The sequence below is a fragment of the Pristis pectinata genome, chromosome 1 (genome assembly GCF_009764475.1).
Source record: "Pristis pectinata isolate sPriPec2 chromosome 1, sPriPec2.1.pri, whole genome shotgun sequence".
In the NCBI taxonomy this organism is placed as follows: domain Eukaryota; kingdom Metazoa; phylum Chordata; class Chondrichthyes; order Rhinopristiformes; family Pristidae; genus Pristis; species Pristis pectinata.
Window position 1 is genome coordinate 128,616,396 of NC_067405.1, and position 13,795 is coordinate 128,630,190.

General features: G+C 40.6%; 1 protein-coding gene across 1 annotated transcript; it reads left to right on the plus strand.

The window, feature by feature from the left end:
* tmem251 (transmembrane protein 251) lies at positions 1–5,765 on the plus strand. The gene is made up of 2 exons (XM_052017739.1): positions 1–156; positions 3,212–5,765. Exon 2 carries the CDS (start codon positions 3,231–3,233, stop codon positions 3,624–3,626), a length of 396 nt encoding a protein of 131 aa, XP_051873699.1. The 5' UTR covers positions 1–156; positions 3,212–3,230; the 3' UTR covers positions 3,627–5,765.
* Positions 5,766–13,795: the final 8,030 nt, after the last annotated feature.

The window sequence follows — 13,795 nt, forward strand, 5'->3', positions numbered from 1 at the left end:
CGGATCGGGCTGTGACTCGTCAGCCGGCGGAGGCCGTGGGGAAGGAAGGGGCCGACCGGCCGAGTGGGCGGCGGAGTGAAGCCGGAGCCGGCGGCGCCTCCTCTCCCCACCACCCCTCGCTCGTTCGGCCGCCGCCGCCGCACCTTCTCTGGGCAGGTAAGGTCGGGGCGGCGGCCCACGTGTGGACCGGGGTTCGGCTGGGCCTGGCGCCGGGGAGCGGGGCTGGGGCTGGGGCTGGCGCCGGGGAGCGGGGTTGGTGCTGGTGCCGGTGCCGACGCTGGGGAGAGGGGCTGGGGCTCTGGGCTCGGGTTCGGCCTGGCGCCGGGGAGCGGGGCTGGGGCTGGCGCTGGCGCCGGGGAGCGGGACCGGGCCTGGGCCTGGCGCCGGGGAGCGGGGCTGGTGCCGGTGCCGGCGCTGGGGAGAGGGACTGGGGCTCTGGGCTCGGGTTCGGCCTGGCGCCGGGGAACGAGGCTGGATCTCGGGGTCCGGGATTCGGCTTGACGCCGGGGAGCGGGCCGAGGCCAGGCCAGGGCTGGGGCCCCGGGGCTGGAGCTTGGGAAGCGGGGCTCGGCTTGGCGCTGGGGCTCGGGGTGCGGGCCAGTGCAGGACCTCTCATTCAGGGAACATTGTATCGCGGAGCTGAGACGGCCCACGGCTCGAACAGTAGTGTTATCGAGCTGAGACCCCCCCCAGGGATTCGCTGGCGACTTCCCCGGGGAGCTGAGACTAGGATGAGCTGGACTTTACTCCACATGACTGCTGAACCCTTGGCTGTGTAGACCTCCCCTCTCTTCTTGGAGTCCAATGGGTTCAGTCCTTATCTCCCCACATCTGCGAGTCATCTGTCAACACCCCCTCCCTCCAATGCTGCTTCACCTGTAGAGCATTTTCTGTTTTATGTACTCTCAGTGAACATCAATCTCTAAACTAAACCATCGAATTAGGTCAATCTATCCAAGGAACGGCAGCAGTTGTAATGTATAATTTATTCTATGTAAAAGTTTGTTTCTATGTAAAACATTTCCATGTTTGTGGATGCATAAATAATTAACTATTGGTATGATTTAACTTTGCTTGCAGTAATGGAATTAAATCTTAAGAATGTTGACAAGACTGATTTTTCACGAACAATGCTTAATTATGTAATGGGATCATGCTGCACAGAATCAAGCTCTCTGAACCACTGTCCAAGCATTCATTTTCACCGACCCAACACTAAGCTATTCTTATTTTCCCCACATTCCCTACAGACAGATTCGACCTAAACACCAGAGGCAATTAACAGTGGCCAAATAACCTACCGACCCATGTGTCTTTGGAGATAAGGGAGGGAGCACTGGCGGGGTTGGGGGGTGGAGGGGTGCTTGCATGATCGTAGGGGATTGCATTGAACCCAGGTCGGTGAGGGGTGAGGCAACAACTCTACTAGCTGCACCATTGTGCCACCCATGAATGTAATGAAGTTAACAGTTTTATATCGGCAGCCACATTTAGTTTCAAGTTAGAGGCCCAGACTTGTTTCACTGCCAGCTTAATTGCAAAATCTTTGAAGGTAATCTTTGCATCTGGAACTGAACTTGCACAAGCATACCCTCAAAATCAAAAAAAAAACTGTAGATGGTGGAAATCTGAAATAAAAACAAAACACTGGAAACACTCAACAAGTCAGGCAGCATCTGAGAAAAGAGTGTTTCAAGTTGAGCTCCCTTGACCAGAACACTGCCTAAAATGTTTTCAGCATTTTATTTCAGACTTCCATATTTGTGATGGCTATCAAAATGTAAACTTAAATTGAAAAACCTGTATCAAGTCAGTGATCTTCTCCTGTAGCCTCCTCCTAATGGTGTATTTTAATTACGTTACTATAATCGGTATTGTGGTGAAGGGAGAGTTGAGCTGCAACACCGAATATTTAAGTACTAATTCATCTAGTTATGCTGTCATGCCAATCATCCCTCTTGTCATTTAAAAAAAGTCAAAATGGTTTTCTGTAAATTTAAATCTGCATCTCATGCAACTTGTAAAGTAGATACTAATAGTTTTCTAACTAAGTGCATCATTGTGCTTTTATCTCTATATGAAATTGCATTTTAATGTAGATGCTATTGTCATTACCCTATGAAGTGATGTGTTTACATTATCCACATGCATCTTAAGTGGGTTGCTGTGGAAAAACAAGTGTTCAAGCAGGAAGATTTATTTTTCAGTGTCCATGTCCATGGAGTCATTTCTCACAAAGGAAAGAGGTGGTGGTGAACACTGGATGTCACCCTCTCTAGACGATATAGCAAGGAATCATGCTGAGCAGTACTTATATTTTGCATTTGAAGTGTATTCAAAAAAAAAACAAAACTTTAACTTGCAAAACGGGGAATTGTAGTTGTAAACAAGTTGAAACAAAGATCAATCATGAATTCTTTTGGACAGATTAAATTTTAATCTCTGTGGAAAATAAGTGATATGCTTGGTACTCTGAAGAATGGTTTTCATAGATGGGAAAGATTGGTTGGGATAATTGTTTTGAAGAGCTGGGGTACATTGAGTAGCTCACATTACTAGTTTTGGAATAAGTCCTGCTGTGTTTTAAATTTTAACTGTATTTACAACAGTCTTTGAACTATCAACCAGTTGGACTTCTACGTTGTAATAAAACTGAAACCTTAATGTAATGCAACATTTAAATCCTTTTGATTCATACTTGGAGTGATATATATTGATTCATGACCATTTTAATTTGATCAAAATAACTAAGCACCTTATGGAAGTCGTGAAACAATGAGTTATTTCTCATATCTTTCCTCCTGCACAGAAAAATGAATGTGCTTCATGATTGGTGAAGAATAGATGCGAAAGATTTGATTAAGGGGGGAAAAATAGCATATTTGGCTTTTGAAAATGAAACCTGGAGAGAGAATTCTGGGGGGTAGGAGGTGCAGTGCAGGGGAGAGCATAGGGGCTAAAGGAATAGTCAATAGTTATGCTCTTCAGGCTCCATTAGGATTGGAGAGCAGAGACTATGTTGATAAGCATTTAAACCAGCAAAGGGGTTCTTCCTCTTTCTGTGGTTGACTGGCCTGTCTGTTTTTTTTCAGAAGGATATTTTCCAGCTGCAGGATGACAGGGCAAACCTCTTGCTTTCCAGATGTTATAAAATAGTTAATTTTCTTTTTACTTAAATGTATGTTTGATCCATCTCTCTTTTACATTGCAGAGCAAGTAGATTATGGAGAATGATGAACTTTCGTCAGAGAATGGGATGGCTTGGTGTAGGATTCTATCTGCTCGCAAGTGCTGCAGCCTTTTATTACGTATTTGAAATAAATGAAACTTACAACCAACTGGCTTTGGAGCATATTCAACACAAATCAGAGAACCTGGATAGTGGAACCTCTTGGACCCAGATAGTGACTGCACGCTTGTTTTCACTCCCATTCTGGTTGTGGGGTATTCTGTTTCTGATTCCATACCTGCAAATCTTCTTATTCCTGTATTCATGTACAAGAGCTAATCCCAAGACAGTTGGCTACTGTATATTCCCAATTTATATAGCAGTCATATGCAATCGCCATCAAGCTTTTGTCAAAGCCTCTAACCAAATCAACAGATTGAAAATAATTGATACGTGAATAGAATAGACTATTTGGGTTACAAAAAATTAACCCCAAATCAAGATTCAAAGCATGGATGCTTAATTTTATGTAATCTATAATGAAATGTTCAGCTGTATCTGTTTTTTTTAATAAATGGAATTTTATTTGTAACTGCACAATCCTTCATACAACTGGGTAAATGCCGTGGTTAGAATTCTGTTAAATCTGTCAACATCAGTCATTTGGAGTCACTCCATTAATCCCATTCCATATGGAAATCTTTATTTTCTAGGAATTCTCAGCTTTTTCGGGCCACTTTGGTGGGAAAGGATTTTGTACCTCATCCTGATGTACTTTAAATATATCTTAATTTATAACACTTCCATTTTAATTTCTAACTGCCATAAATGTTTTCTATTTCTGGAAAAATATCTATTTGGATATATGTAATACACCCTAGGTTATTATTTGTCAAGCATTTATGGATTGTGTTCAAGATGTATATGAAGTTATTTTTGTTTCCTGAGCATAATATTTGACCAAGTTCAAATTGCCACAGGTATAGTTATTTCATGAATTTTCAATATGGCCTTGCAAATAGTAGACCAGTTATTAACCTCATTTCCTGGTTTTAGATTTTTATTTTGAAAAGAGTACCATAACCTGTATTCACAATTGTCACCTTACCATAGGGCAGCAAGTCCATACTGCATGTTCAGAATTCATATTAAGTTAATAAATGGTTGAGCATAATTACTAAAGGCATTTTGGATAAGCTAAGTGAAGGTGATTGTGTTCAAAGTGAATGTGAAGATTTTTTAGAAAGTATTTGGAAGGAATCAGATTTTCCATAAAGTTTCTTAAAGATTCTGAGCATGACATTTGACCAAGCTCAAATTTCCATAGGCCTAAGTTATTTAAATGAATCAGCGTGGCTCTGGGTTGAATATTTCCAGTAATTCAGGGAAAGTTTTATTGTTTTTAAAAATAAAAATTATCATTTCTAGGTTGTGCATTCACACTGGAATGTAGTTTAAAGAAGCAGTAATCACATTGATATATTGAAATGATGAACAAATTTGGACTTTAAAGTATTTTCATAAGCCCAATACAAACAGTGAAAGTTGGCACATAAGTGACTTGGCAACAGTGCTACCAAGTGCAATGAAAGTGAAGCCTACCACTAAGAGCATACAAAAAGACAGTACACCTCCGTAATACTTTTATACAAATTATAATGTAAATAATTTATTTTTTTAATGAAGGCACTTTAATCTTCAAACTATAATGAGAGAGTTCTTACATTAGCATGACAATATTATGTCAATATTACTTTATTCCTGGAAATGTCAATTATCTTTTAAGATAAAGTTAATCCCTAGCACTTCATCTTGCTTATGATGCACCTTGATTATTGAATGGGGTGAAGATATCTGCCACAAATTTTACACTGTGATTGTATAAAGTGAATGATTAGTGTCAAGTTGACTTTCAGAACATGCTGTATATCAGTATAACAGTAGGATTTGTGTGAGTAATCGAGGGGAATGCTTACTAGTTCCTCCTGGTACCTAGGGAGGGAAGTTGAGAACTAAATTTTGTTGTAGTATTTGTTACATGAGGCCAAATGCTGTAGTAATCAGTCTGCAGTGAAAACAATTGATGATATTGGAAGCATCTTAATGTTTCTGTAATGTTATTAAGTGTTGTATAAATACAATTTTTTGGTAGAAAATTTACATGAGGGAAATCTGATACTGAACTTTCTACAAATAAATGTGTGAGATTTGTTTTTTTTGAGATGATTCTTGTGTTCCTCTCTCCAGCCCCTCCTAGTGTCTAAATTCATTCATTCATCCTTTCAGTAAATGCTGGATCTTGCAGGGGACATTGTTGGTTTACCTGTGTGGCCAGTTGGTATGTGTGATATTAGTGGTATGCCATAAACTGATATTGTAATGGTGCCAATAAGATAACTGCGATAGTTTGTCATTTTAAAAGAAAAAGAGTAAAGCTATTTAGGCTTTCAAGAGCTGTGACAGAGTTTAAAGTCTAGCCATTGTGCATAATGCATATGCCTTTTAACTGTATAAAAACTTGTATAAGAGAAATGGTGCTGGATTTGCAACTGCATCTAAATTTCTAAGCTATCTGCTAATAAAGCCTTGTGCTGTACTGAGTCTAATTTCTTTTTGATATTAAGATGGTTTAAAATATCCAGTGTTTACCTGAATTAATCCTACTCTCTTATTGATTTCAATACCTGGGTGAGGAAAAAAAAGGGTTGGGGTTTCTCCTGCATTAGTTAAAAAATCTAATTAAGTTGTCTTGCTCTACAATGATTTAATTGGAAAGCCTGTGATTTAATTTGCTGCTTACTTTAAATTTTTTACTAATTAAAATTTCATAATTTTTGTATGTATTCTGAATATATTAATCTGTATTTGCTGCATTATTTTTAACAACAGAATTCACAAATTGGTGATGAACATAATACTTAAGCATCAACACAAACTTTGAAGGTGCTTCAAAGTTCTTAGGGATGCTGATTTTTAAGAGTAAGATTTCTGAACGTGGTGGAAATAGTAATACTTTCAATTTCCTTGTTACTTGCACAGCAAGGGTCATAACTGGTAGAAAGTTTTGAACCTTTTTATGAAATAACTAATGTGCATAATAAAAATGCTATGCATTTTTAACAATGTACCTGTTTACAAGTTTAGTTATTTGAGTTTTTGATTTATGATATCTTTATTAGTCACATGTACATCAAAACACACAGTGAAATGCATCTTTTTGCATAGAGTGTTCTGGGGGCAGCCCACAAGTGTCGCCACACTTCCAGCGCCAACATAGCATGCCCACAACTTCCTAACCCCTACATCTTTGGAATATGGGTGGAAACCGGAGCACCCAGATGAAACCCAATCAGACACGGGGAGAATGTACAAACTCCTTACAGACAGCGGCCGGAATTGAACCCAGGTCACTGGCGCTGCAATAGTGTTACGCTAACCGCTACACTACCGTGAGCAGATGCAAAGATGTGTCATTGCTGCCAGGTCACAAAGCCAGATAGCAGAAAGGTTTGAGCATGTGCATACACCATTGCAAAACTTGAAAATAATTTAAGGAAACTATCAACCACAAGTGTTAGTAAAAGAGTCAGGGTTATACAACATGGAAACAGGTCCTTTGGCCCAACTCGTCCATGCCCACCAAATTGCCCACCTGAGCTGGTCTCCTTTGCCTGTGTTCGGCCCATATCCCTCTAAACCTTCCCTATCCGTGTACCTGTCTAAATGTCTTCATTTTTGTAATTATACCCGCCTCTACCACTTCCTCCGGGAGTTTGTTCTACATATCCACCACTGCGTGAAAATATTATCTCTCAGATCCCCTTTATATTTTTTCCCTCTCACCTTAAATCTATGCCTTCTAGTTTTAGATTCCCCTACCTTGGGGGAAAAAGACTGATTAGTCACCTTATCTATGCCCCTTTATTTTATTTGTCCCAAAACACCACCCCTCCGCTCCCACCCTCCAGGAAAAAAGCTCCAGCCTATCCAATCTCTCCTTATAACTTAAGTCCCGGCATCTTTCATTCCTATAGGTAGACGACCAGAATTGCACACAATACTCCAAATTTGGTCTCGCCAACATGACATCTCAACTTTCGTACTCCATGCCCTGACCAATGAAGGTAAGTGCAAAACACCTTCTTCACCACTCTGTCTACCTGTGCCGCCACTTTCAGGGAACTATGTACTTGCACTTCCTAGCTCTCTCTGTTCTACAACACTCTCAAGGGCCCTACTATTTACTGTGTAATTCCTGCCCCAGCTTAACTTACCAAAATGCAACACTTCACACATGTCCAAGTTAAATTCCATCTGCCATTCTTTTACCCAATTTCCCAGTTGATCTACATCCTGTTGTAATCTTAGTCAACCTTCTTCACTGTCCACTATACCACCAATTTTGGTGTCATCCACAAATTTACTAACCATATTCTATTAATATAATTTAATAATTATATTCTCATCCAAATTGTTAACATAGATGACAAATAACACCAGTACTGATCCCTGCATCTCCAATCTGAAAAACTTGTGATTTGGAAGTTTGGTCTCTTAAATATTTAGGTCTACTGAATGATCTTCACTTAATCGAATACTCTAAGCCAACCCTTAATAGTAACATTTTACAGTTTCCCTATTGGCACAATTTCCAAATTTTAACTTTTTATATTAGTTAGGATGACAGTTTTGAATGTTTTTAAGCACAAAAGTTACTTTAAATGATCAGGAGTTGGGGCAGGGTACCTGCAGGTTCCCGATTGGATAGTTTCTGGTTAGCATCTCACAGACTATAAACAGCCTACCAGGCACGTACACACTACAGGCTAGGAGCTGGATCATTTTCCCTTGACTTTTGTGGATTTTTTTAGAAATATACAGAAAATGTAAGTTGCAGACAGATTCCATTAATTGCCCATTTGTTAACTTGTACACCCATTTGATTGGGGGATTCAAAAATGGCTTGTTTTTTGTCATAAAATTCCCTTTTACAACCTATGCTTTCCAAATACTTTTACAGAAATTATTCTGAAACTGAGATGATTCATGAAATCATAGTAACACAAGAGCACTCAAGGCTCTTCAATGTTAGAGGAAATAAAAACACTACTCTTCCAGGTTTCTCCAATTTGTTTGTGTTTCAATTTTGGATATGTGACCATGGGTAAAAGTGGAATAAGTCAGTGGTGAGTAAAATTGATATTTAAAATGAATACATTCTTATAGTCTTAATAATTTGCAGATTAGATGTAACCATTTAATGTCAAACAGTTGTTTTCAACACAGAAGTGTATAGACTACCTTGAACAAAATAAGATATTAACATCAGATCTTATCTTCAAACTTAAAAAAAATAATCTGTCCATCCCTGCAAATTACTATTACTTCCAACCTCTGATTCAAGTGCATTGTTATGCAATTGCTTCTCAAGTGCATCTCCATCTTTACTGGAACAATGTTTAAATCTTTCTAATCACAATCCCACCTCTGTGTGATATCTGACTCCAGCTGGCTGAAACTATTGATGTACTTTGTTGTACTTATTACTTCTCCACTGTTGTCCAGGTGTTGGGACCACACTTGCCTGGTTCCGTTCTTATCTATACATTGGTAACCAGTGAATTATATGGAATTGCTTCTGTTACCACTGCCACAGCATGAATTCCAGTATCTACCTGTCCATGTTATCCAAAGATTCCATCTTGCTTCTCCTTATTTATTCTTCCAGCCCCTCAACAACATTTGAAATGCCATCCCCTCTATTGTCTCTCATTTGTATGAGTAGAGGGTGAGCAGAAATTTCCTCCACACACTATCTCAGAACCTGTTTGCTCTTTAGTACAAAATTGTTATTAATTGTGATTTGAATAAATTGAAACTGAAGCTACAGGGCAGTGATCATAGTAGATGTCATGTTGCTGATATTCTTAATACTGAAAATTGTATATGAGATTATGAAAAAAATACTCAAAACAGCCAATACACTGGGTTTTATTCCAAAATGATCTACTGTGTTAAAAGTATAGTCATGTTTTTGACCTTAAACACATTTTGACAATGTAAAACAAAATGTTGAATGAGATCCAGTTTCCATTCCAAATTTTGTAGGCAACCTTGATCTTTGGTGTTACATATTCATCTGAAAGCTGTTTCACAGTGCATTTCTAAATTATTATTAGCTTTGTAATAAATATAGAAAATGCTGGAAACAATCAGCAGGTCAGGCAGCATCTGTGAAAAGTGAAACATTTCAGGTCAAAGACCCTTCAGGACTGGAAAAGAGAGAAAACAAGTTAGTTCTAACTTTCAGAGAGGGTGGGGGAAGATTAGATTGGAGAACGGGATAGGGATATGTCATGGGGATAAGCTCTAGAGGTCATCCAGTTGATGGGATGGTGGGAGCAAGTTAAATGAACAAAAGCCATGAAGTGAGGGAAGTTAGAGAGTGAGAACACAAAGAAATGTGAAATTTGCAAAATGTAGGGCTGTAGGACAATCCTGGCAGCTCAGGCTGGGTGAATGAAGAGAGAATAACTGATCCAATATCAGATGGATAACTTATAGCAGAAATGGCAAGTTCTGATAGAAACAGATACTGTTTAATTATTGGTGGCTTCCCAGTCCTTGTCAAGAGATCATTTGACAACTGACCAAGGACAGACATCAATGATCCTTCAGTTTTAGCAGGCAGTATGAGGCCATGATTACTGTCAGACAGTTGTAGGCCTTCTGGCATTCATCTGCAAGACAATTTTCCTCCAATCTGGTTATTCCTTCTCTGAGAAGTGTTTGCCACATGGCCTTTTCCTGGGCTATTGTCCCACTGTGTGATGTTGACACTGCATTCCTTTACGTTTCTCTCAAGGGTGTCTTTAATTTATCCTGGCCTCCTTATTTTCTTTTTCCATTGGTGAGTTGTTTTGATCAATGTAATTGTAATAATGTAATTGTTTTGGCCAATGTACACCAGGCATCAGGACACGCTCCACCTCAATCAATGCTGAATAATCAAATCCTCATGAAGTTGGCCCTCATGAGGATACTCTATGTCAATCCTCCCCATTTGGGTTTTAGTTCTCTCAAAGAAATTCTTCTGATGCTGGCATTCTAGCTTTTTTAGTGCTTTCTCTGGGTCACCCAAGTCTCAAAGTCACATGGAAAGCTGGAACTATCATGCTTTGAAAAAGTCTGTTAAGTATTCTATTATAGTTATTGAAAATGCGGTTAGATAGATTGCTAAAGATCAGACTGGCAGACAGGATTCCATGCTGAATTTTGACATTAATGTTTGCCCTCCAGGAGCAGTGGCAGCCCAGGTAGAGTGTTTTACATTTTATAAGATTTCTTTATTAGTCACATGTACATCAGAACACACAGTGAAACGCACCTTTTGTATAGAGTGTTCTGGGGGCAGCCCGCAAGTGTCATCATGCTTCCAGCACCAACATAGCATGCCCAATACTTCCCAACTCGTACGTCTTTGGAATGTGGGAGGAAACCGGAGCACCCGGAGGAAACCCACACAGACACAGGGAGAACGTACAAACTCCTTACAGACAGTGGCCGGAATTGAACCCGGGTCGCTGGCGCTGTAATAGCGTTATGCTAACCGCTACACTACCATACTGCTTATGTTCCTCACTGCCAATGTAGATCATCTTTGCTGGGTCTGATCATTGACCAGGAGTAGACTGGGGGAGAACTTTATTTTGCTGATGTACACGGTTAGTTCTAGGCTTCATAACTGTAGGAAGAATAGTTCGTATTTGTGCATCCTTTGAGTGTGCAAATACAGCACAATCTGTTTGAAGTTTGTTTATCATTGTCAGTGTTACTATAGTTCTAGTCAATACTGGATGATACTGTCATAGGGTATATTGTTCAGGATTAATATTTTCATAGCTGCTGGAGAAATGGTGGGTGCCAGTAATACCAGCCTCTTCTACACCAGTTTGGATGACAGAGAGCTCAGAAAATGTAGGCAGTCATGGGGAACTCCTATAATGGCATCTAATTTGTTTGGGCAGCCAAGCTTTGTTAATCATGAGGCTGTGCGAAAGATAACTTCACAAAGGCTTTGTACGGATCCAGGATTCTTCTCCTGAATCTGCCTACCTGTGAAGAATCATGTAAGTGGTGCCTTATGATTGTCTGAAGCCACATTGAGATGCTGAGGGTACTCCCATGCAAGAGGGAGCAGGCAATTCAGTAAGAATTTTCCCACTGATGTAGAGGAAGACAATGTCTCAAATAGCTGCCAAATTTGGCCTCTCGTTTTAAAAATGATAACAAGATTAGCCTTGTGTAAATCAGCAAGAATTTCTTCAACAAACCATAGTTTAAGGAAAAGCAAATAGAGCACATTTATTAGCGTTACTCTCCTTGCTTTTAGTATTCCATCTTGAATGCTATCAGGACCTGGTGTTTTACTTTTTTTTTGCTTAATTGTTGGTGTGGACTTCCCAAACTGAATACTGAGAAAACCAGGTGTTGCACCAGATTCCAGCATCTGCAGAATCTCGTGTGTTCACCTTCCAGTGCACCCTTCGGAGGCACCCAGTTAGCCCTGCTTCACCTGCTTTTGCTCTGTCAGGCTGGGCTTTGTCTGGTATTTCACCTGAACTCTTACTACCATGGGTGATGCTACCAGGAGTGCAGGATGCCTAAGGGTCTTATAAGATATCTTTATTAGTCACATGTATATTGAAACACAAAGTGAAATGCATATTTGCGTAGAGTGTTCTGGGGGCAGCCCACAAGTGTCACCATGCTGCCAGAGCCAACATAGCATGCCCACAACTTGCTAACCTGTATGTCTTTGGAATATGGGAGGAAACCCACGCAGACATGGGGAGAAGGTACAAACTCCTTACAGACAGCGGCCAGAATTGAACCCAGGTTGCTGGCGCTGTAATAGTGTTCGCTAACTGCTACACTACTGTGCCTCCTCTTGGGATCTGTAGTAACTGCAAACTTCTCTACCACAGAAGATGGCAGCAGAGTAACCAATTTACTGCAGTATCTCAGTTAATGGTAATATTTTCTGATCTAAGGCTCATCTTAGTTTGGATCTGAGGCCACAGCTTAATTTTAAAAACTAGAACTTATAATTTAAAAAAAAATGACATAGGGAGTGTGCAGGGCCAACATGTTCCTGTTAGAGTGAAGGGCAAGGCTGGCAGGATTAGGGAACCCTGGTTGACAAGGGCTGTTGAGGCTCTGGTCAGGAAAAAGGAGACATATATCAAATATAGGCAGCTGGGATCAAGCAAGTCCTTTGTGGAGTACAAGGGATATAAGAGTACACTAAAGAGAGAAATCAGGAGGGCAAAATGGGACAGGAGATATCGTTGGAAGATAAGGTAAAGGAGAATCTTTAGAGATTCTATAATTGGAGGGATTCAATAACTGGAGGGAATTCTGAGAGACAGAATCTGATTAGGAGTCAACATGGCTTTGTGCTTGAGAAGTCATACTTGATGAAATTTTTAGAGTTTTTGTGAAGAGATAACCAAAAACGTAGATGAGGGTAGGGTAGCGGATGTTGTCTATCTAGACTTAAGCAAGGCCTTTGACAAGGTCCTGCATGGTAGGCTGGTCTGGAAGTTTAGGAAGAGCTAGTTGAATACAGGGAGAGGATGTTGCCAGGACTAGAGGGCCTGAGTTGTAGGGAGAGGTTGGCCAGGCTAGGTCTTTATTCCTTGGAATGTAGTAAAAAGAGGGGTGATCTTAGAGGTTTACAAAATCATGAGGAGCATAGATAAGGAGGAAGGTAGCAGTGTTTTCCCTAGGGTAGGGACATCCAAAGCTAGGGGGCATAGCTTTAAGGTGAGAGGGGAAAGATTTAGAAGGGACTTGAGGGGCAACTTTTTCAGACAGAGGGTGGTGAGTATATGGAACAAGCTGCCAGAGGAAGTGGTTGAGGCAGGTACAAAAGTATCATTTAAGAAGCACTTGGATAGGTACATGCAGGGGCAGGGCTTAGAGGGATATGGGCTGAACACAGGAAATTGGGACTAACTGGGTGGGCACCATTGGTCGGCATGGACTAATTGGGCCAAAGGGCCTGTATCCATGCTATAACTCTTAAGTATATTAAGAATAGGTTCCCTTAGGAATCAATGTGGTCACCTATGTGTGGAGCCATGGGAGATGGACAAGGTCTTAAATGAATACTTCTCATCTGTGTTTCCCATGGAGGTCCGGGAAGAGAACAGCAATGCCCTGAAATATATCAACATAAACAAAAAAGGTATCAGCAGTCTTGAACACATAAAGGGGGATAAATCTCTAGGACCTGACCAAGTGTATCCTAGGATGTTGTGGAAAGCAAAGGAAGAAATTGTTGGTGCCCTGGCAGAGATTTTTGCATCTTAGCCATGGGTGAGATACTGGAAGAGTGGAGAGTGGCTGATGTTGTGCCTTTACTTAAGAAGTGCTGCAAGGACAAGCCAGGGAACTACAGGCCAGTGAGCCTAACATCAATGGTGGGAAATCTACTGGAAGGGATTCTTAGACACAGGAACTATCCGCATTTGGAAAGGCAAGAACTTGTTAGAGATAGTCAGCATGACTTTTCTGTGGGAAATCATGTCTCACCAATTTAATTATTGAAGAGGTGACCAA